A 24073-nucleotide genomic window follows, 5' to 3' on the forward strand; every position below is an offset into this window, starting at 1 on the left:
TGATACGAGATGATGAATGCTGAAAAGTTTATAATTTTATGTACAAAATTACATTAGTACATTCAGAGCTGTGGGGAAGACTGTTTTATTCATAGTTTCTAAGCTCAAAATTCCTCATCAGATGAAATCAATTCACTATGTGTAATCACAACTCACTTGTTCGTAGCTGTACATTCTGTTGATTATGTAGTTTTCTTTAGATTTATATCTCAACGAAAAACATCGCATACACACGTATCTATGCACATCATGCGCACAGCATTCACAATCTCAACAGGACGATACATCGCATTTCAAGCGAAGTTGTTGCTCCGTTCGCCAGGTGGCATTGGAAGCACCACCTCATCTGCAGTTCATCTTGCTCTGCCGTATTACGCGACCAGCATAATTCCAGCCCTCGGGAGACCCATTCATCTCCCGGCCACAAGAGAAAACATGGAAGAGGCGAATTCCGTAGCCTCCAAGTTTTGCAGCAACGCCTGCTCCCAACTTCGCGTTGATTTTTTAGGGTGAGGAAGTGGGAAAAACTAACAGCAACCCGTTTATCACGAGGTTCTCTCCTGTTCTTGTAGGTTAGAACTTTAAAACCTGGAATCCAAATTTCATTGATTCTAAGTTAGTGAATATTTCATCTATGTTGTAATTGGTAACGTACACAACGTGAAGAATCCTTCGCAGGCAACACTATGAAGAATATTGCCGGGACGTTACATTCGAGTTTGATGTTGTGTACAGGTAGGTTAATAGGGACTGGACCTACAGTTTAGAGTGGGATCCGAACCACTATGTTCATAAAAACAATTAAAATATTTTTAAATGTGATAGAATTAGTAAAATATATTTGAAAAGTGAACAATAAATAAAATTTCATTACATTTTTGTCTTTCAGGAAAAGATGCGTAATGATACGATATTTGAAGTTACTTTAATTTAGAATTTAAAAAATCTGTGCCTTTTGTTAGTGTCAGTGACGGATCGGTAATGGTAAATGACAAAGGTCGTAAGTTAGAATCCTAGATATTGAATGGCTATTACGCTTGCTCTTTCATCCATTACTGCGCTTTACTGTACATCCTTATTTTCGCAATTAGTCAGAAGAAGGTGGAAAGATTCGTAAAATAATAAGAAATGAAATCTACAGGCCATGTACAATATTCAGTGTAAAGCATGTAGAAAAACGATTGGTAACAAAGGTACATAGAGCTTATAAACAGGACTAGGCACCAATGACTGCAAACCAGTAAAAAATACGTGTAAATTGAAACACAATAGATTCTACTTATTAAACATAGAAACAAAAATATAATAAACAATTTTTTTAACCCACTGTTATAATTAACATAAAACACACTAATTCTGATAGCAATGCTAGATTATTACAAAATGATTTGATTCATGTAATGTATTTAGATCTGACAGTAAATATCTCATCACTATTTTACACGACCTTCACAGATAGAATTATAGGAGGAGGCCATTTTTACATTGGCTTGGTGCTCATCCTTTCATTACAGTAGTAATGCCACATATCTACACATTTGCGTGCATCTAGCATAACAAAACCCATGGCTCTACAGCCCTCGAAGGACCTTGGCCTCCCGACTGCCAGTCTCCCTCTCAGAACCCTACCTAGAGGCGTGGCGATCTTCAACCGGTAATTGGGTGACGTGGGGTCAGCACGTCAAACCCTCGGCCGTTGCAGGAGATTCTTATGACCGGATTACGCTACTCACTCGTAATTTCCCAATTTCCTCACGATGGTGGGTCGCCACCGGTCCTATACACAGGCAAAGAACCTGGAGACTGAACCCATGCCGTTCCGCAGTCGGAGCGGAAAGCGCAGCACCTTAGACCGCACGGGCAATGAGGAGGACTTTGCGTGCATATACGTTTGGAAAGTTTGAAAATATGTCATGAACGCCAGAAATGGACAGATAATGCAGAATGAGCAATGCCAGACAACTATGTAAAGGAAGTCTTCAACAGAAAAATATATTAAGTGAAAACGTTTCTCATACAGCCTGAATGTGTCTGAACTCCATTCGTGTTACTGGTTAATCTGTACACTACTTCTACTGCACTATTGCTATTCGATACCGTTTGGATTCCTAGGATCCCTTGTACAGTCAACAGCAAAAAAAGGGACAACTAGATTCTGAAATACTCGCTTTCCTGCAAGGCGTTATGTGTGTTGCATAACTCTACGGCTGTGGTAGAAGTTGCCATTGAAAATTTGCTAGTAAAATGCACTTATCGCCGTAGAGTTAGGCAACACACATAACGCCTTGTCATGGGAGTGAACATTTCAGGATATAGGTGTTCCATTTTTATTGCCAATGTCTACCTTGCTCAACGTTTCATTCCCATGTGTAAAATTAATATAATTCTGATCTCCATGTACAGTCATGGACACTTCTGGGTTGTAACGATTCTACTGAATGTAAATGGTGCAAACCGGAAGTGTCCCTGACTGTACGTTTTGGCCTGCATAATTGGTAGTCACCTTCTTCCAAATGCAACGCCCACAAAACGCGGGGAAAAATCTAAATCTACTGCCCTGGATAAAAGCTACACGGACGACATATAATAGTTAAGCCAGGCTTTTTTTAATCTTCCGAAAAAAGCCCCGAGGGAATGTTATCACATATTCAGGAATTTCCGGGTTCCTCTCTACCCAGGATTCAATTTATAATACTTTAATCTCCTTTGTAAAGTTGTTCTCTATGATCCCGCGGCCATTCTCGCGACAGACCACGCAATTCCGCTCTCTCGTTACGAACAGAGAGAAGCCGAAGCTCAGCAGTGTTGCCAACATTAAAGTTTTAACGCCAAGTACAGTTACTGGAATTCTGATTGGGAAAAGTAGTCTGTGTGTACCAAGTGAAACTGTCCATGCTAGTTGATCTATGTCAAGTGCTAATGCACCACAAACTACTGTAGCCAGGAAGGTGTCTCATTGTATTTGTGCCATCATATGTAACCCAAGAGGTACAGAAGCGCCGTAATGTAACCAAAATAGAGAAATAAAATGAAACAGTTTTCCAACTGCATGCAAAATATATCTGAAACGTTCTGCCATGGGCAATAGTAATATTTTCCAATATTATTCAACAAGTTTCTTAAACCTGTGAAGACTGATTGATCTGGTTTATTTTGCATCCCTTTTGCGTCACGAGGATGAAGATGAGTGATGATAGAATGAAATTAATGAAGGATCGCTCACGAAGAACACCCATGCTTAGGCCTGGATTCGAATCCTGTATCTGTGGCGTCGTAGCGCTAATCATGTGGAAATATGCTAAATGGCTGTTTCTCAGTTGCCATCAAAATAATTCCCACTGAATACTGAATATTACTTACGTATATACCATATATTTTTATACTATTTAGACAGTGATATTGCATATTTACTATAAAAGAAACGTACCAATCTCTTGCGTGAGAACAATATTTCTCAAGTACATCACAATTTTCCCCCCAAAAATGTAGGTATATGTAGTAGGCTACTTGAAATATTATACTTGTATTTGAGTGTTATTTCACGTGACCAGTGAATGTATACTCTGGCAGAGAATAACGTACACCCAACGGCAAAAGAAATAATAGGCGAATTGTCCACCACCATTTTCATTCGGTCTGTATTACACAATGTGATGTCAATGAATTGAAATAATGACGTCAATAAGCATAGAAAATTGCCTGCTTCGAACCAACATAGTTTCATTCCTTAAAGCAACACAGGATGTAGAATAGAAAAGTAATAATAATAGTGGTGGACAATTTGCCTACCATTATCTTTGCCGTTGACTGTACACATTTCTTAGCTATATGTGTTTGAGTTCTTGTGCGTACAATCTAGAGGAGGATAAATCATTGAAAAATATTAACCTAGTCAATTCGCTGAGTTTAAGTGTTGAAGCATCTTCCGTTTATTAAACAAAAAGTGTGGTCATTAAATTGCATAGTAGTGTACTTTATTTAGCAACATCAGAAAACTAACTACATAACATAATACGTTTTCATTTTTACTTCTACAAATTTAATATAACTGGAAAATAGTGGAATAGTTGAAAAATAAAGGAATTACAAACTTTATGGAATCGTGTAATGTTTCTCATACATTTGAAGAAAAATGTATGTACATTGTATTTAGGAAATACAAAATTACACGCATTTAAACACAAAAACATATATGTAATTTGAGTATGTACACATCGACACATTGCAAATAAAAAAGGGAGACAAGGTAAATTTACAGTATACTTGGGAGTCATAAGTACTATGGTGGTCTAACTACTACGCGGGAGGTAGGAGTTCGATTTCCGGGTTTGTTGATTATCTCAGGTGGGAATTTTACCAACACGGTATTTGCATAAAGCAGCTGTGCCGTTTACCGAGCCTTAATAACTGACAGCCTTAGGGCACGCCTGGGCATAAAGGCAGCCAGAGCGTGGTGCTGATCACATCGCCTCCACAACTGCCAAAATTGTGAATGCGTGAGGCCCTACGTCCACATTTATATACCTTATTTCATGTGTAATTAGCATAATTACCTTTTACCCAAAAGCGTATCAACTGAATTTTAGTTCCCTGCCTTATCGTTTCTGATTTGTTCTACAAGTTAGAAATATACTAACGAATTGTAATACGAGTGCGTTGTGAATGAGACATAAATTATCATTGTCGCTTTATAGAGAACATTAACCATTGCAATCTTGTAAAGGTTATAGCAAGTAAACATGTTGTTAAATTAGCAAGATATACAAATGGATATTCATCCTTTCTGAACACTGATTAACTTATTCTTCTTTTCGTGACATCTAGTGATCTACTTCACAAACAAACAAGAAACTGATTCTCTTCGTTTTGAACATCGTATAGTAATAGTGAAGAAATATTTTTGTCCAGAAGGGAAAATATACTTCCATATTGCTCGTGACTCTTTAGTCCAATCATAAGCTTGACCGTTATACGTTGTTGTGAAAACTATATGGGAATTACAACTGTGACGTGGCTAATGACAACAGCCAATAGCAGCGCGTTTCTTTCATGGATGTATCGATTAGTTTTATCGGTTGTAAATAACGAAATTACTAACTGCATCACTAGCATAGTAAAAACATATAATTACTTATACGCCTAACCTAACAGGAATGCATTAATTCTTTATAAATATCAGATAGAATTGATCAGGATAGGAACTAAGGTTTCTTGAGCGTTAAACACAATATTTAGTAGACTCTTAGAAGGTACAGTCACATACACTTCTGGGTTGTAACAACCCCATTGCAAGCTAATGGTTTAGTTACAACTCAGAAGTTTCCGTGGCTGTTCAAACATTTTACGAGTATATCCAGGCACTCTGTCATGTTTGATGTCACATGGATTCAGTTGATTGAATCACTATTACCATTTCAGCCACTTTGTGTTGTAAATACTGTGGCTGCAGCATGAAAATAATGAACCAAGATTTACCGTTGTAACTTTTTCGCCATCCGAGTTGGCACCACTGCGACAGTACTGGCTTATCAGCTGCAGTCATTGCACAACAGTCCTCTAATTACAGGTTTATCAATTACAGGGAACACGGCGGACAATGGTGGCGCTGTAGGTCGCAGTCAGATAATCCACTAATGGCCTTCTCCCTTTGATGACACATGCAATTCCAATGTATCACTACGCGCGACAAAGCACCGCGCTCCCGGGAAGTATCTCTCCGCAGAAAACAATTAGTGCGAGTGCCTGGCGACGACAGGTCGTAGATAATAACACGTGTAACGAGTGAGGGAATTCGCTTGGGATGAAGAATGCAGAAGCGCCTACCAGCTATTAGACTGATAAGAACTTCGCCCTCCGTGTCTAGTGGTTAGAGAAATGTCTGTGAAACAGAAGACAAATGAAGGTTTCGAATTCTGGTTAAAGTGTTTCTCTGCTTGTGTCCTTTTTGTCATCGCTATTAGTGCTAGAGTTTTTTTTTCTGTCGCTTCCCGCCTTGCCACATACGTTTATTCGTACCATGTGCTTGAGGTAAATGCATCTTCATATTCAATATCCTGGGAAAAAGAACACGTTTCACATTTGGATAAATGTTGTCATCAGTAAAATGTGTACCTACTTATGACTTTTTATTAGGTTATATAAGTTAGCACAGGAATCTATCAACAGAAAGTAGTCTGAAAGTGTACTTAGGTGAAAAAGTCAGAATTTGCACAATCGTGGTTTTGGCACTGGAGCGAATTAGAACGTAAATCAAGGAATATCCTACATCTTATGCAACCAACGTGACAGGAGCGTTAATTGGGTTGCAGCCCAGTCAGGTGTTTGACAATATCGCGGTGCAATGTGAAAATGTGTGCTACGTAACTATGGGCCCCCATCCTGAATTGAATAGAACTTTCTTGGTTAAGGCGAAGAGAGAAAGTTCCGCATCAGGTATGCATTTATTTCAATATAGCCAGAATGGACACTGCTACTGAAAGAAGCAAAACATAGGAAAGAGAGTATGAATTTCTCCCCATGTTGCGAGTGGAAGCGGATTTTAAACTAAATTATTAAGCTAGATACGGTCTGTAAAAGAAAATATGATGAATACTTCCATGTATTTCTTATCAAGCTACGGCTAATGAAATTGAAGTTTCGACTTTTCCTAAAACAATCAAAATCTTCATCCTGTACTGTTTCCGCTGATGTGTTTTTCTAATAAAATATATTCAAAAGCTTCCCCTTTCTCTGTTAGTTAAGTATAACTACGTGCACCGAAACACAATACACCTGTTTGAATTACAGATACATTCTTAATAAATGAAATAGGCCTGCCTATGCACAGAAAACCTATACCTAGGAAACATATTAAAAATCAAAGCAAATTTTACTCATTTTAAATATTTCCCTCTCAAATGTATTAGGCAGAATGGGAATTCTGGGAATTCCTGCTTCCAATAAAACTGCTGACAGGCGTCAAACTCGATAATCTTGTGCTGATAAGCAATTAAGTGAAACGGAATGGAATCAAGGAATTCAATTGGTTAGAAGGCGCCATCGCTACCAACCAAGATAAAATTGTACAATCTTTGGATAATAAACATTTTTCTTCATTTCTAATTCCTACCATTAATACAAACATGTCCTTTCTTATGTTTTCGTTCCAATACATTTGTGTCTTATATTCAACTTCACTTAGATAGAATAAAATTGGAACGCTATTTAGTGCGATAAATGAACCATTTTTAATAAAGCATTTTGCTAGCTTTAAATTAAAAAGCCATCTAGTGTTTATTTAGCGTCAGTGAGGGTTATGGCTCACTTGTCAATTTCTCTTGTAGCTTGCCATCTAGCGGCGTGAATATGAAACTAATAGTCCTTTGTTAGATATCGCTAGCGTCGGTCAGTGTTGACGAAATCCAATCAGTTTCATGAAGACAAAACGGATTTTCTAGCCATACACTTTATCCACGATTTTAAATTTTCTCCGACGTAACCCCTTGGATATCGCGCGGGACAAACCAGCAGGTGGCGAGGAATATAAGTCGAGGAATATCCAGGGCACGTCGCATTTTCTACGCATAATCCAGTCCGTAGGGGAGGGGAGGGGAGAGGGGGAGTTATGGATAATTAGGCGAACCCGCTCTCCCGGGCGTTGCAAATTAATTTCAAGCCGGGTTGCAGGATCCGAGAGGCGCCTTGAAGAGGACGGGAAGTAATTACAGGAGGCCCTGTAAACGGTGCGGTTGGATCTGCAGTTAGTTTTACTAGCGAGAGCAAATTGCATTAGCCCTGATCAAAGACCGCCCGCCTCTGTCCTCTTCTTTCGATTCTGAAAGAAAAGGTAGAGAGCCGCCGATGTGGTTTCATTTCCTTGTGCTAAATAGGTGTTCCTCAGGGTGGAAATTTTGAGGCACGGCCTAAGTGACGTCATTATTTCCCAAGAGGAATATGGCGTTAATAACAAAAGAAGGGAATCCCCTGAAGATGACCATCATCCACCCGCAAACATTCGGAAGTATGTGCTTATGCCCAGGTGCGTTAAAATAAACCCTGTGCCTCTTTTCCGAGAATGTTTACGGATTCTCATGTTTTGTTTATTTCTTTCCCTTTTTTATATAATTTATATTTTAATTACACTAAGTAGGACGGACCAGAACTGTTGCGGTGAAGCCAGAACAGATTTGGCAAACAAATGGTAGAGTACAAAAGAAATAATAATAAATGAAACTAATAAAATAGAAAACATGAAAGGTAATGAGTATATTTCGATATGAACCTCTGGATGTTAGAATCTGCAAATATAGAAGGAAAAATCACTGCTTTGGTTAGTGGTTAGAAAATATGTTAAAAAAGGGGAGGATTAAGTAGAACATGAAATAGAAGTAGCGAGATATATGTGCATAAGTACAGGATATTAATAAGGACAAAGATAAGGGCAAGTCAGTGGTTAATGTAATGCAAAAAAAAAAAGGTGTAGGTTGGGGAAAGGTCCTGAAAGAGGTACTTGGAGGGCGTTGATAACAATTTGATTCGTTGAGAAAAAATGAATTGGGACGAATTTAAAAATGCAACAAAATAAGTTTTCTTAGCCCTCACCCCCCTCCTATTGAGTACAGTGCACAATATAAAAAAAATGTTTCGTACAAAATTGTCTTTTAAATTAGAAAATCTAGTCAACAAGGGGTTAATCAATATTTTTCTTTTCACATACAAAATACTCATCCCCCCCCCAACCTTCCTAGCACCCCCCTTCTATGGAGTCATTACGAATATTTTTAAATGGCGCTATTCTACTAGCTCTATGGTATTTCGTGTGATGGCGTATACGGTTTCATCTTCGTTTTGTCGCGATGTTGAAGATTCATTGAAACTGAAAAACAGTATTTTTGCTACGATTCGAAAACTGTTGAACAATCCAAAAACCATTCCTTGAAATCAAGAAACCTATCAATCTATCGAACTTCCTTTGTCATTTTACCACCTCCAAGAAAACACGGTAGTGTGACACTACCGTATTTTCATTGATCACATATGATTTGGTAAATTGAGCATTGGTAGTTTAGGCAATTCATTATCAGTTCAGAAACCATTATCGTGTTACGAAATTACAGGCTCACCCTGCATACTAGAAGTATAATGCCATGCAACACTTTTATAATTGTTATAAAAACAATTTTTAAGCTTCAAACAAGTTCGCATATCTACTCTCGAAATTCCTCATGCCACTTGCATTTTGTAGCCTAACGTATCGAAGAAAATAAGGTGCCGTAACCAGTGATGTGCCGTAGACTATAAGTTTACGTCTACATGCGTTATCTACACGTAATCTACGCGTAGATTACATTGGGTTGTAGTTTACATAGACTACGTAGACAATTTAACGTGCATTAAAATTAATTTTCAAGGGTTTCATGAAAGGAAAGTTACATTTTCAACTATATTGGTTCCTAACGAAATAAAAAGAATCCTATTTACAACAAATTTCTCTTCTCTTCTATTATCAACTATGGAAGAAGATAAATAGTATGCAAAAAACAACAACAGATGGCAGTCGTGAGGCAAAAGTGGTATTTTCCCCATAAAACACTAGAATATTTCCTATATTAGGTTTCTTCCTAGGTGAGAAATTGTTCGAATTTGGAAGAAAGAGTATGAAAATTTCTTCCCTCGCATCAGCAACTGATACGCAGTATAATTTTCTTCTAAATCCACGGCTCCCTTTGCTAAATTATCACCTTTAACGATGTTGTTTACATAGATTACGTAATCTAAGTGTATAAAATAGTCTACGTGTAGAATGTAGACAATCGTTGTTTACGCGTAAAAGCACATCACTGGCCGTAACAGCCCTGACGGCCGGTGCCTACCTACCAACTACCGGCCTCACTCTCAAGAGAGGTGGGAGATCATCCAATCAGTTACGGCGTGAGGTGTGGTCAGCACGAGGAACATCGAAGAAAATATCTTGATAAAATCTGTGACTTACTTTCATGTTATTTCATATTCCCAACTTCATGCTGGAAATGAATGTGGCATGGCACTATGTCGTCCCAATCCACATTGCATAAAGGCATAGGATAAACTCAGAGAGAGAAAGAGTTTCATTCCAAGTGGCAGGTAGCACACGACACGAAAGTTTCACACCAAAGAGACAAGGGATAGCTCTCTACAAACTGCACGCAATTGACTAGCAATTTTCCGTTCTTCTGTGGATACTTTCAATGGGTATCCCATTGTTGATTGTCTCCTGCAAAACAATGAGTGGAACGTGTTTATGATTCTTACGCCGCTTTCCCACCACTATGCTTTTATCGTAACGACGGAAAGCATGATGGAATGATGAAGTAAATGTTAGAGAAACACTAACGTCTTACTCAAGATTAGAACACAACCATAGTTATCACAAAGCGTTGTGTTCCCTTCTACATGTGACTGAAGCGACATGCAATCATAAAAATATAAAAACTCTTATCTAACAAAAGTCAACTTTTTTGTTCTTTAATCTTTGCAGAATCAAAATACACTTGCGAAGAACGCCACCTTGGAAAAAGTCATAAATAAATTTTAAACTCCCTTACAAACTGATGCATGTAGTTTTTATTAGTTCCTATTACATTCTCCAATTACCTTTCATCTAGGGGAAACGTTCTTCATGTCTACGCAATAAGTATTACAACATTAGGGTGATATACCCTTCCGCTTGCTCTGGGGCTTACTCAGTACAAGTTCTGTACATGTGAATACTTAGACTAGCGTGTACAGTTATCAATCAAAGGAGGTACAACCCCAACATAGTTTGTAGTTTTTCGCTTAAAACTCTTTTCTACATAAATTTATTATTTTACGTTATATTTGTACACTTATTTATTCTATTTGAACTTGTACCGATAACGTATTATCTGCAGAGAATTTACAGTAAACATGAAATGTGTCATAACCAAGATGAAATGTAATACAAATATCACATCAAAGAGAAACTGTTCTCTGAATGATAAAAAATGCTACGTACAAAGCACAGAATTTAACACTAATTTCGTCCCCCACTTCCCTTTCGATTTCGCACGTCCTGTAGTCATTGTTAACTCGAAAAACTAAAACTGTGTAATTGAATATAATATTGTAGATCAGCAATTTTCTACATTACTTACCATCATGAGAGTCATACAAGTAAATGATCTTCTGCCAGCTGTAGTACCTAATGACGTCAATGATGGCTTGATGATACTCCGGTCGCATGCTGATTGCAAAATCCAAGAAGCCTGATGACGGTGCAAGAACCTAAAAATAGTAAAGAAAACACCTAATCATTAGTTTCTAAACTAGTTTCTGGACAATGGATCCTGTTATCCATATATCTCAATTACAATCATAACTCTTTGCATTTCTAAACCCGACGATTGCTGCTGCAACATATATTTTCATCTCTCCTTATTCTGTGCAAGATCAAGTCACTCTTAGCCATTCCTGCCAATCTACTTCAAGTTCATCTTAACATTGTCTTCGTTTTTCCACAGGTGTCTAATCATCAGAACCTTGTAAACGTATTTGTCCTCTCCCATACATGTCTTACCTACCAACCTATTCTTCGTTTAATTAATCTAATAATGTCAGAGAATGAACATAGATTATGGATTTTGTAACGATTGAAAAAATTTTTGGCAAATCTTTTTAATATTTAATAGCCCTCGTATAAATTCATTTGGAGTTTTAATCTTTTGAATGTACATTTTTATCTTTTATCTTTGTTAACATTGTAACGCAGTTTCGGCCCAACGAGAAAGAACGCAAAGCAAGTAGAAGCTTGCGTTGTTTTTCTTCCTTAACAACAATGAGTTCTTTTCGTTCGGCGCTGCGTGGGTTTGTAAATAAGTTTAGCTTGCATTGTGTTTCTGGATATGTCTTTTGGAAAGGGTAATTGTTAGATGCTAAAAATAACTTTTCAGTTTGTCGAAATCTTTTGTTGAGAAATAGGATTGCGCAATCTCGCAAGTATAAATATCAGCGTTCTCGCTGGCAGATTAATTCAGTATAGCAGTAGATTCCGGAATCGTTAGGTGATTAAATCGCTTGTCGAGGTCCAGGGCTGGGAGAACACAGGCATTGTGAGGGGAGTGGCTGGTCAGCTCTCCCTTCTACAATGTCCTGAGTTTTCCGTAAGCCACCTTTCTGGATTTGTGCTGGTCAGCATGATCCTTAAAGGGGATTTTGGCAGGCTTGTAAATAATTTGATTTATACATAATTAATCTTAATAATTTAAAATTTTGTTTCATAAATTCTATCGAAGTTGGCACTGGTCAGTGTGACTCCGGTATAAATTCAAGTTATACTTCCTTCTCGTCGAGTTATTTGTTTTAATTCTTAAATCATTTTGAATTCTCCTGGTCAGGAGGTTCATTTAAATAAATTTGTTTCTTTGATACTTAAATCCGAGAGCATACCTCTGGTCAGAGGATGTCTCTTAAATCTAATAACTTATATAGTTTTACGTCCATTTCTAAAGTCTGAGTATCCGGAACGTTTAATGGGTTTTCTTATTTTGGTTTTATGTTAGATATAATTTTGAAACAGTTATAATAGGTGACCGGTCGAGTAAATGTTTTTATAGAAATTCGTTTTATGTAAAAGTCTATTGTTTTGCTTTTGCAATGTAAGTAGCCAAAGAGGGTAGACAGTGTCCCCTGTTATGTTATGGAATTCCAAGCGAACATTTGTAGTTTGTGGCCGAGAGATGGCTTTGGTAATTGGGTAGAGACAGGCTCCCCTTATCTTTAGTTATGAATGTTATTGGAGGTTGGCCCCGAAGAGGGTAGTATACCTCGAGAGTTCTAAAGAACATAATACTGAAGTGAAAATATGACAGAAGCACGAATAGATATTTACGGATAAGAAGTTTATGTAATTTTCTTTTGGTTTTGGTTAATGGAAATTGTCGATCATTACTGTTAATTTGTCACCTGTTTATTGGAACCAAGTTAAGCTGGGATATGGACGATATATATATATATATATCTATATAAGAGAGAGCTCTCTGGATTGTATTTTATGAGAAAGCAAGTTTCAGTCTATGTTTTTCGGAAGTTATTTGAACAGAAATTAAATTTTGGCATTGTAAATTTTTCTCGATCTGAAGATTGTATACTTTCTTTTATCCTAACATATATATGGATTAGTAAATAAATTTATAATCGTTATTTGGTATTTCTTTGAAGTAAGTTTGCCTAATAAGTATAAATTAACTGACTTCCTTTTGGTTGGAGAGGTGTCCCGCCGTTACTGGTCAGTGAGGCGGAGGCCTTATCAATCCAAAGGACGCCAGAATTGATTATGCTGATTTCAATCGCGAATCGTATGCGTATCCTCACTGGTCAGTGGGATGCGGGTGCGATTGCGGTGGAGTTCAAGCATGAGAAAGGGCTAATATAATTTGAAGTCTTGGTTATGTAAGTGTAAATTTAACTTTAGATTATATTATTATCTTGAAACAGACCCTTACCCGAACTTTGGGATGCGGGGTCTCATGCCCCGCAGGAACTGAGCGTAGTCGTGGCATATATATATTAATAACAGAAAGATATTTGGTAGGCAGCGACGCCCGGTCTTTGTCTGTCGAGAGGGCCGAGTCGGTGCGTCGTGTGTCTTGGCAACGGGCTATCCGCTAACTTGTTGCAAGTGGCGCCATAACGTTGGGGCTCGATTAGAAAAAGGGAACCTGTAATTGCTCATATTGAAAAAAAAATAGTTGTATATTATTCCATAAAATATTCTTATTGTATATAGAATGCATGCACAAAAGTAAAGTGAAAAGACACTGGATGTAGTGCAGATAAGTGAGAATTGTGTTTGAACTGAGATTGTCTTGGAAAGTGGACTACAATTTGAAGTGACACACTTATTGATACCTGACTGAAAGTGAAGATTCTTGGACTTTGACGAAACCCGAGGAAGAGATTGAAATGGAAATACGAAGTAGTAAAACCAGCAGAGAAAATGGACTCTTTGGAAATTTGTGACTTGGTGAAAGCAGAGGATGAGATAAGTGACACGAAATTTTAGTGCAAATAATTCCAGTGTCAAAATGAAAGAAAAGTAGAATGCTGTTGAAGATGTTTCGTCCAGAGAACACCTCGTCTGGAAACAGTAGACTGAGACAATGGATCGCCAATCAATGAAGACCTCAAACAGGATGAATGTGTCCACGAACATAGTGCAGTGAGTTCCGGTGAAGAGTACAGTGAACGAGAAAGCAGCGACAATGGATCGCCAATCAATGAAGAAGCGGGAGATAATTTGGATGGTTGGAGTTTCTCGTCACGTGAAAGAGAGGATGAGGAAGTGATACAGGTGTACCGCGACCTACTTGAAGATGGAAAAATGTCAGTTGGAAAATTAATGAAAGAACTTGAGCGCCGAGGGATAACAAAGACCACATATGCGAACTTTTTTCGGTTAAAAAGAAAAGCCATCGTGGAAAAAAAGGGCATGGCTTTTCTTAAAGTCTGAGGTATTTGTTTGATGTATATATATATATATATGTATGTAAATTAGTATTGTCATAGCGTGTAGATTAGTAAGTAAGTTAAAGGCAATCGTTAGCTAATTGAATTTTCATTTGAGAATTTTTCTCCAAAAGGAAGGAATTTAAATTTTTTTTCTTTTGAGAAAAATTCTCCCAAAAAAAGAAAGGGGCATATTGTAACGATTGAAAAAATTTTTGGCAAATCTTTTTAATATTTAATAGCCCTCGTATAAATTCATTTGGAGTTTTAATCTTTTGAATGTACATTTTTATCTTTTATCTTTGTTAACATTGTAACGCAGTTTCGGCCCAACGAGAAAGAACGCAAAGCAAGTAGAAGCTTGCGTTGTTTTTCTTCCTTAACAACAATGAGTTCTTTTCGTTCGGCGCTGCGTGGGTTTGTAAATAAGTTTAGCTTGCATTGTGTTTCTGGATATGTCTTTTGGAAAGGGTAATTGTTAGATGCTAAAAATAACTTTTCAGTTTGTCGAAATCTTTTGTTGAGAAATAGGATTGCGCAATCTCGCAAGTATAAATATCGGCGTTCTCGCTGGCAGATTAATTCAGTATAGCAGTAGATTCCGGAATCGTTAGGTGATTAAATCGCTTGTCGAGGTCCAGGGCTGGGAGAACACAGGCATTGTGAGGGGAGTGGCTGGTCAGCTCTCCCTTCTACAATGTCCTGAGTTTTCCGTAAGCCACCTTTCTGGATTTGTGCTGGTCAGCATGATCCTTAAAGGGGATTTTGGCAGGCTTGTAAATAATTTGATTTATACATAATTAATCTTAATAATTTAAAATTTTGTTTCATAAATTCTATCGAAGTTGGCACTGGTCAGTGTGACTCCGGTATAAATTCAAGTTATACTTCCTTCTCGTCGAGTTATTTGTTTTAATTCTTAAATCATTTTGAATTCTCCTGGTCAGGAGGTTCATTTAAATAAATTTGTTTCTTTGATACTTAAATCCGAGAGCATACCTCTGGTCAGAGGATGTCTCTTAAATCTAATAACTTATATAGTTTTACGTCCATTTCTAAAGTCTGAGTATCCGGAACGTTTAATGGGTTTTCTTATTTTGGTTTTATGTTAGATATAATTTTGAAACAGTTATAATAGGTGACCGGTCGAGTAAATGTTTTTATAGAAATTCGTTTTATGTAAAAGTCTATTGTTTTGCTTTTGCAATGTAAGTAGCCAAAGAGGGTAGACAGTGTCCCCTGTTATGTTATGGAATTCCAAGCGAACATTTGTAGTTTGTGGCCGAGAGATGGCTTTGGTAATTGGGTAGAGACAGGCTCCCCTTATCTTTAGTTATGAATGTTATTGGAGGTTGGCCCCGAAGAGGGTAGTATACCTCGAGAGTTCTAAAGAACATAATACTGAAGTGAAAATATGACAGAAGCACGAATAGATATTTACGGATAAGAAGTTTATGTAATTTTCTTTTGGTTTTGGTTAATGGAAATTGTCGATCATTACTGTTAATTTGTCACCTGTTTATTGGAACCAAGTTAAGCTGGGATATGGACGATATATATATATATATATCTATATAAGAGAGAGCTCTCTGGATTGTATTTTATGAGAAAGCAAGTTTCAGTCTATGTTTTTCGGAAGTTATTTGAACAGAAATTAAATTTTGGCATTGTAAATTTTTCTCGATCTGAAGATTGTATACTTTCTTTTATCCTAACATATATATGGATTAGTAAATAAATTTATAATCGTTATTTGGTATTTCTTTGAAGTAAGTTTGCCTAATAAGTATAAATTAACTGACTTCCTTTTGGTTGGAGAGGTGTCCCGCCGTTACTGGTCAGTGAGGCGGAGGCCTTATCAATCCAAAGGACGCCAGAATTGATTATGCTGATTTCAATCGCGAATCGTATGCGTATCCTCACTGGTCAGTGGGATGCGGGTGCGATTGCGGTGGAGTTCAAGCATGAGAAAGGGCTAATATAATTTGAAGTCTTGGTTATGTAAGTGTAAATTTAACTTTAGATTATATTATTATCTTGAAACAGACCCTTACCCGAACTTTGGGATGCGGGGTCTCATGCCCCGCAGGAACTGAGCGTAGTCGTGGCATATATATATTAATAACAGAAAGATATTTGGTAGGCAGCGACGCCCGGTCTTTGTCTGTCGAGAGGGACGAGTCGGTGCGTCGTGTGCTAGGCAACGTAGGCAACCAAGCTTAACTTGTTGCAATTTCGATATTGTGTACTCTTATAATGCTGGAAGGGAAAACTCATAGTACAACGTACTAGTGCACACAAAAGTTCATAGCAGCCTACTGGTGAACATCCTTTTTTCTCGCTCAGAGACATGTCCCCTGAGAGTGTGAACTTTGTCATGGAAACTATTCATGTTTGATATGATTTCCGTAACCATTTCGTGCTGTTCTTTCTAGGAAGTGAATATGTGGTGGCGCACAAAAAAAAAATACTCTTGTGTCGTCAGAACCGCGAAACCTAGAGTTGTGATTTTTTTGAGTTCTTTGTCGCACCTATAGGCAATGAAATTCACAAAAGAGAGTGGCTTAGTTGCGGCCAAATTTCTTGACCTGCTATGGTGAATTTCTGTTCACATCTACAGCTGGAGCATTGGAATATTTTTACGGTGGTGTGTTATCCCTATATGTTGCACTGTTCCAGGACGTTCGAGACGTCATCCAAGAATGGAGCCAAGATCGCCATGAAGCTTTAGAAAATGTTCACAATCGCATATTATCCTATGAGACCGATTCCGGACCACTTGAAGCTTTTATCTCGGCGTCTTGTAACAATGGCTCCAAAATGAACATTCTGAACATAGTGGCATAGAGATGTAATTAGCTGGATTGCTCAGCGCGCGAAGTGGTTGACTTTCAATATCAATACCACAGTTTCTGGGTTCGAGTCCAAGGTTTGTATCCTTCCATCAATTTCATATAATCATCGCTCATGCTCATCGTCGTGATTAGCCAAAAGATGGCAGAAAAGCGATATTAAACATCAATAATACAAATGAAAGTATATATGGGTCATTCCATATGAAATCAACACAGCCCCCTACCTGACCATCTCCGATTTTCAGGAAATTTTGAGAGTTGAAACTATGCATGGAACTTAGTAACGATGGAAATTTTGAGTCTCGTGCGTCTTGTAATTGTTAAATTATTCAAGGTCAAATTTGCATAAATTGCCCTTTTTGAGCCCGCTTAGCTATACTAACTGTGCCGTAACTCCGCCCCTATTTTTCCTAGGAAGCTCAAATCAAGCTTATTGTACAGGGAATTTAACAAGCTTTCCAGAAATATATAACAAGCCTACATTTGGATAAAAATATAATTTTGTCACGTGACCTTGACCTTTGACCTTGAATATCTCAAAACATGTCATCACCAAAAATTGTGAAAAAAATATATTTGGTCCCTCATGCCATACTCTAAAACATATCAAAAAACATTTCATTTAGAACAATATTATTACAAATAATGACTTGATGCTCTATGTGGTAAAAAAATATACAAAAGCTACATCTAAGGAAAATGAGATGAATTACATAAGTATACAGTATAAAGTGTTCTATAGTAGCAATGAAATAATGAAAGTTTGAGAGTTATACACATTTAGAAGAAAGGAAAATGTAAGGGTGTGTGGGTTTGGGTACAAGTGTGAATGAAATTAATGTTCGAAGCACATGTATGCAAAACATATGTGTCTGGTGGGAATGGTGATGGTGGGGGGGGGGGGGTAAGCACTGAAAATAATATTACTGGAGTTAGAATTTATAGGCATGTGAACGTAGAAGACGACAGAACTGCGCTTTGCTGGTACTGAGTTTGACCTTCGTCGGAAGTGAATTCCAGGTTACCGCTGCTAGGTACGAGAAGGACTTCTGGCCAAATCTGGTTTTGTTAGGTTTTGGGATTACTAGGTCTCTATGTAAGGACGATCTGGTGCTTCGGGTGCTGAACTCAGAGCGGAGCTTAATCGAGATGATTTGTTATGTATACTATGGAATACCTTATTCAGGTAGATATAATGTATTCTCGAAGTGACTGTGGGTATGTTGTAAATCTTCCGCAATTGTTGGGAATTATTTTCTTGGGGGTGCATGTGAATAGTTCTTAAGCAATTGTTTTGGATTATTTCACGGTAAATTTCTAGGTAGATTGATTGGCAGACGGGGATCTATTAAAAGGCCTCCCGATAGCGCAGTGGTAGCGTCATCGCCTTGTAATCAAGGCGTCCCGGGTTCGATACCCAGTGGAGACACATAGTGGTTCCGATCCCACTTTAAACTGTAGGTCCAGTCCCGATTAGCCTTATTGTGCATGAAGTGGACTCAAAACAAGAAATCAATTAACCTTCAGAAACACTTGAAGAAAATGGTGCATGCACTAAAAGTCCGTGATATTGACCATCTGAGAGAAGGCATAGTTGCTGCTTGCGATGATATTGCACTTGCTACATTGCCAAATGTTCTATGTGAATGTGACAGACGTCAACGAGTGTGCTCACAGGAACATTGACAACATTATAATGTGCATATATCGTAAGTGAAAGATATGCGTATAACGTTTTGCTGGCTAAAGATACGTTGGAAAAACCTTCGCCGCTTCATTTCTCGTGAAATTCTAGCCTGATTTGATATATCATATCACCCACCCCCTTTCCTTTGAAATTTTTGCGTTGAACTCAATATGGCTGTCAACAATATGCCGGACCTGCGCTCGACACACACAGCTAGGGGTCTCCCAGTGCTTGACCTACTTTTTTCATGACCAGGATAACTCCTTTACATTTTGTAGGGGTTGTTAGGGACTTTTGACTCGTCATAGTTCATGTAATGAGGCTTTTATCAGTAACATAGTTACACATATTATTTTGTATCTTCTGATCCCATTGCAGTCCCAGAATGATTTTTTGATATGTTTTAGAGTATGGAATGAGGGACCAAATATATTTTTTTTCACGATTTTTGGTGATGACATGTTTTGAGATATTCAAGGTCAAAAGTCAAGGTCACCTGACAAAATTATATTTTTATCCAAATGTAGGCTTGTTATATATTTCTGGGAAGCTTGTTAAATTCCCTGTACATTAAGCTTTATTTGAGCTTCCTAGGCAAAATAGCGGCGGAGTTACAGCACATTTAGTATAGCTAGGCGGGCTCAAAAAGGGCAATTTATGCGAACTTTGACCTTGAATAATTTAACAATTACAAGACGCACGAGACTCAAAATTTCCATAGTTACTAAGTTCTATGCATAGTTTCAACTCCCCAAATTTCATGAAAATCGGATATGGTCAGGTTGGAAATTGCACGTATCTGTGTTGATTTGGCATGGAATGACTCATATACATATATATGTTTTACTTTGCGACGTAACCTTGGTCATCTAAGTGGAGCGTAGAGGAAGTCCAGCCCTTTGCTGAAATATGATCTTTCTTTGAACTGTTGACTGACATTCTAAAATATACGTGTCATACTTGCGTCCCCGACCCTCGTAAAAGTCTGTATGTCGACTTCGTGTGTGTTAATTCTTGCATGTAAGTTACAAAGCGTCACCCATATTTGTTTATTCGTGACATAAAGGTTAACGGGATAAACTAAATGTTGAAACCAACAAAGAAACTAATATTTCTTTTACAATGAAAGCTACGTGGTATACCCATCAAAATCACCTTGATTTAATAATTTTAATATTATTAAAGGATGATTAGAGATTATGCACTTCAGTCTTCTCTTTCAGTTTCAAATATTTTTATAATAATTTTAGTTTTATAAACTTTTGATATACGTTTCAATCTTAGAAATTCAATCCATATATATATCTCCAAATGCAAAATTAATTTATATTTTGACCTTTAAAATTTGTAATATATTGCTAACAGGGTAGTTACACTGCAACTGATACATATTTGACTTCAGCAATACAGAAAATGGTAAAAACATTTTTTTAATAACTGAATTTAGAGAAACACTAGAATAAATGTAGTTGTTTAAATATAAGATCTTGAAGAGAACATGGTTTAATGACATGAAATGAGGAGAATAACAATAAATACAACATGTATGTGTAAATACATTACAAGAAACAGTATGAGGAAGAGCACTTGTATGTACCACATATCTTGAGAAAATATCTAGGTTTTTAACAATATAAACTGAATGGAGCTTATAAAGCATTTGACAGTAGAAAATACTGATTTGAAGGATTTGAGAGTGAATAAGTATGTATAACATGCATTATGTGAATTATGTTAAGTCTTCTAAATCTCTCTTCAATGTGATTGTCATTTTACACATATCTTGTTATATTTGAAGACGGATTTAAATCGATTTAAAAATGTAGGAACTCCTTCTGAAACGATTATTTACATTACGACTAACATAAAAATTACATGCGTAAGATATCTACCATATACTATTTATGAATAATAGAATCTATATTGTACAGTGGGTAAATTGTCCATTACTAATTTAATTTGTTTTACCATTGCATTTTATGTGATTGTGAGGAAAGATTGATTGATTTTCTATATTTTACTTCGCTTTTGTGCCACTTTGGGCTAATTTTCGAAGATGGAGATGAGATATGATATGATGAAAATTGAGGACCTCCTCGATGGCGCAGTGGTAGCGTCTTCGCCTTGTAACCAATGGATCCTGGGTTCGATACCCGGCGGAGGCACATAGTGGTTCGGATCCCACTTTAAATTGTAGGTCCAGTCCCGATTAGCATAAAGTGGACTTAAAACACCAGATCAATCAATGACGAAATTGATGAATGGACACGCACAAACATCCATGCCCAGGCCGGAATTCGAACCCGGGACCTCTGGCGTCGTAGTGCGATGTGCTAACCACTGCGCCATGGGGGCCGGTTGTGAGGAAATAAATTGTCCTGATGCTTGTCAGTGCTTGTAATCTTATTTGCTGGTGTTTTTTTCAGTTCATCAACCTCTCATTGTGCAAAACAAAAGGAATTAATACGGTGATAGAGAATTTGCCTCGTATTATTTATGCATTCCACTCTACAATACTACTTTCCTGTTTTGGTAACAAAAGTGATCGTTCTAGTACTTAGTTCGCGTTTTTCATGTACAAATATATCAGCAACAATTTTCATAAAATGTTACATAAGATTTAGAAACAATGTTATAATATGGAAACAGCTTGACCAAAAACTGGTAAAAAAAAAGGTCACATTGAAACGCTATGCTAAATGGTAGGCTTAAAGCTGGCGTATCCATTATTCTCGAAGCCTTCCGTACCAGTCACACTTATGGCTTCTACTGGCTCATTTGAGGCCGCCATCTGCCGGTCTGCTGATGGGCGTCTAACGACACCGCAGACGGTGCAAAGTCGATGATGATCCCGGCTGGATCCGCATAAAGGACGCTCACGTCCACTCCATCCCGTCGAATGGGGGACGAGGAAAGCGAAACTAGATGGCAGCACCAGTGGGCATGAACTATGTCAGAGCCTTTGCGCTGAAGTGAACAACTAACGTTCTCACATGAACATAGGAATTGTCAACATTAAATAGTGGAAAATAACGTAACTCTATATCAAGATTTGCTTACAAAACTCGAATGTTTTATTATATCCATTCAATACTTTCGATTACCTGTCGTACATTTGCAGTCAAATAGCACGATTAAGTCGAAACCATGTTGGCATTCCTTACAAAGCATAAGGTAAAGATTAAAATGGACCAAGGATATCGTACATTTTTAAAGGAAATTCTGTCATTCGGCTTCCGAATACAGCCGAAGATCAACCGAGCTCAACTAGAGTGACGCTGCCGATAGGAATGCGCGAGGTCTGGATTATGGACATTAGTTCATTAACATGTTCATCGTCGTTGCAGTTGACAGCCTTCGTACTGGAGTCGTCCTCAATATCCATACGCTAATTCTCGAACAACGCACATCATTGTGAGATCGCCTGAGACAAAATTGTTTTATCGCCGTTTATACACTTCATGCAATTATCGATGGAGCTCTGGTTCTGGGCGGAGGCTTAGCCTATCCTAGCCATTACCAAATTACGTCAATGGACGGGAATTCTTCGAACAAGCCATAGAGAAATGTTTGAACAGATTTTGCTATTATGTAGAAATGTAGGTTCAGGTTATGTACTTTCATGTAAATACCAGATCTGTCCCCCATGCACCACGTATAAGCCATTTCTTTCATGATGGTGCAACTAAAATCTTGACTGGCCCTAGTACTTCTTTCTACTGGTGTTGTTTTTGTTCCAACTTTTAGAATGTCTTCAAGGGCTTGATTATTGTAAAGGTGTCTCAAAGAAATGTATACACAATTTGAATGATATTACAGTCAGTGCATATGAAGATATAGTTCATTTTAAAAATTTGACAGAATCTACGGACGTGATTACTTTTCTTTGTCAGCGCCCGTTTCCAAAGTGACGACCGTTCTGGTCCAAGCGCTGCTGAAAATCCGAAGCAATGGAATCCCAAACACCAAGAACCATCATTTCGTTCGGTATTTGTGAACATTCTCGTTAAATTGCTCCCTTCAATTCGTCAACTCTTGCCGGTTTTGTACGGTAAACTTTATCCTTTATGCATCTCTATGCAAAAAGTCTAATGGCGTAAAGTCTGGTAAACGCGAAGTATCTTCTTCCAATCCATCTCTTCGACATATGTTTCCAAGTACCACTCACAAAACTGTACTCTCTAGTTCGAATCATCTGCATATAGCATGGAGTCTTCTTTGAATGTAACTCTTTCAATGCCAGTGTTTCAAAATGCAATGGATACTTCACTTTAAAATTCCTGTTAGGAATGTTGGGACATCCTGTAGAGTCAGTACGCTTGTGTTGTTCAGAAACTCGGGATGGTTGAGGAATTGCCGAGAACAAAATTGTGGTCAATGCAGAGTAGGGTCGACCGACCGCCTCCCTGAATTGTTTAACGGTGACCTAGCCTCTACGGTGTTCAGATACATTTGGAGACTCTAATAAACTGTCACGACGAAAACGGTCGATGTGGAATGTTTCGAACCGAACTGCCCTGGAGGATTATTTTACGGCCACCGTTTCAATAGATGAAGGGGGTCAACCACAGAGAGGAGTAGACCGAAAGGGTTTTATCTGATTTCTCTCGTACGGTGTCGCCTAAGGGAAACTTCCAGGCACTGAATCACCGTGTGCATCACAGTGCTGCAACGAGACGATTTCGCTCGAGCACAATATAGTTCGCACGGACGATGCTAGATGGTGTACAGAATTGAGAGCTTCTTCGCTCGAGCGAATAACGCTCGAACAGGCACAACGAGCGGTATACGATCGTAGCCGAGTAGTACACGTATAACCGTAATTTGTCTGTCGTAGTGAACACTCAACTATGAATCATGAAGTAAAAGACGCAGTGAAATTGTAACTTAAGTGAACCTAATCATCATCTCCATGTTCAAATGTAGTTTAGATCTTGCCAATACACAGTGATATATGTAAATAAAAGATGATTGTGGGCTGAAACTACCAAGACGGATTTTCTACATATATGTGTCTCCAATTAGAATGATATTCCATTGTAAATGCTCG

The 24073-nt window shown here is 37.9% G+C and overlaps 1 protein-coding gene across 1 annotated transcript in view; it reads right to left on the reverse strand.

Moving 5' to 3' along the window:
* LOC145991733 (glutamate receptor 1-like) overlaps positions 1-24073 on the reverse strand; it is a 682690-nt gene that overhangs the window by 211616 nt on the left and 447001 nt on the right. Inside the window, exons 4-5 of the mRNA XM_083127787.1 lie at positions 11133-11262; positions 9102-9109 (exon numbers count right to left, since the gene is read on the reverse strand). Coding sequence (XP_082983913.1) covers positions 9102-9109; positions 11133-11262 — 138 coding nt within the window. The remainder of the gene's footprint in view (positions 1-9101; positions 9110-11132; positions 11263-24073) is intronic.

Source organism: Lepisma saccharinum, chromosome 8 (genome assembly GCF_977018435.1).
Source record: "Lepisma saccharinum chromosome 8, izLepSacc3.1, whole genome shotgun sequence".
NCBI lineage: Eukaryota > Metazoa > Arthropoda > Insecta > Zygentoma > Lepismatidae > Lepisma > Lepisma saccharinum.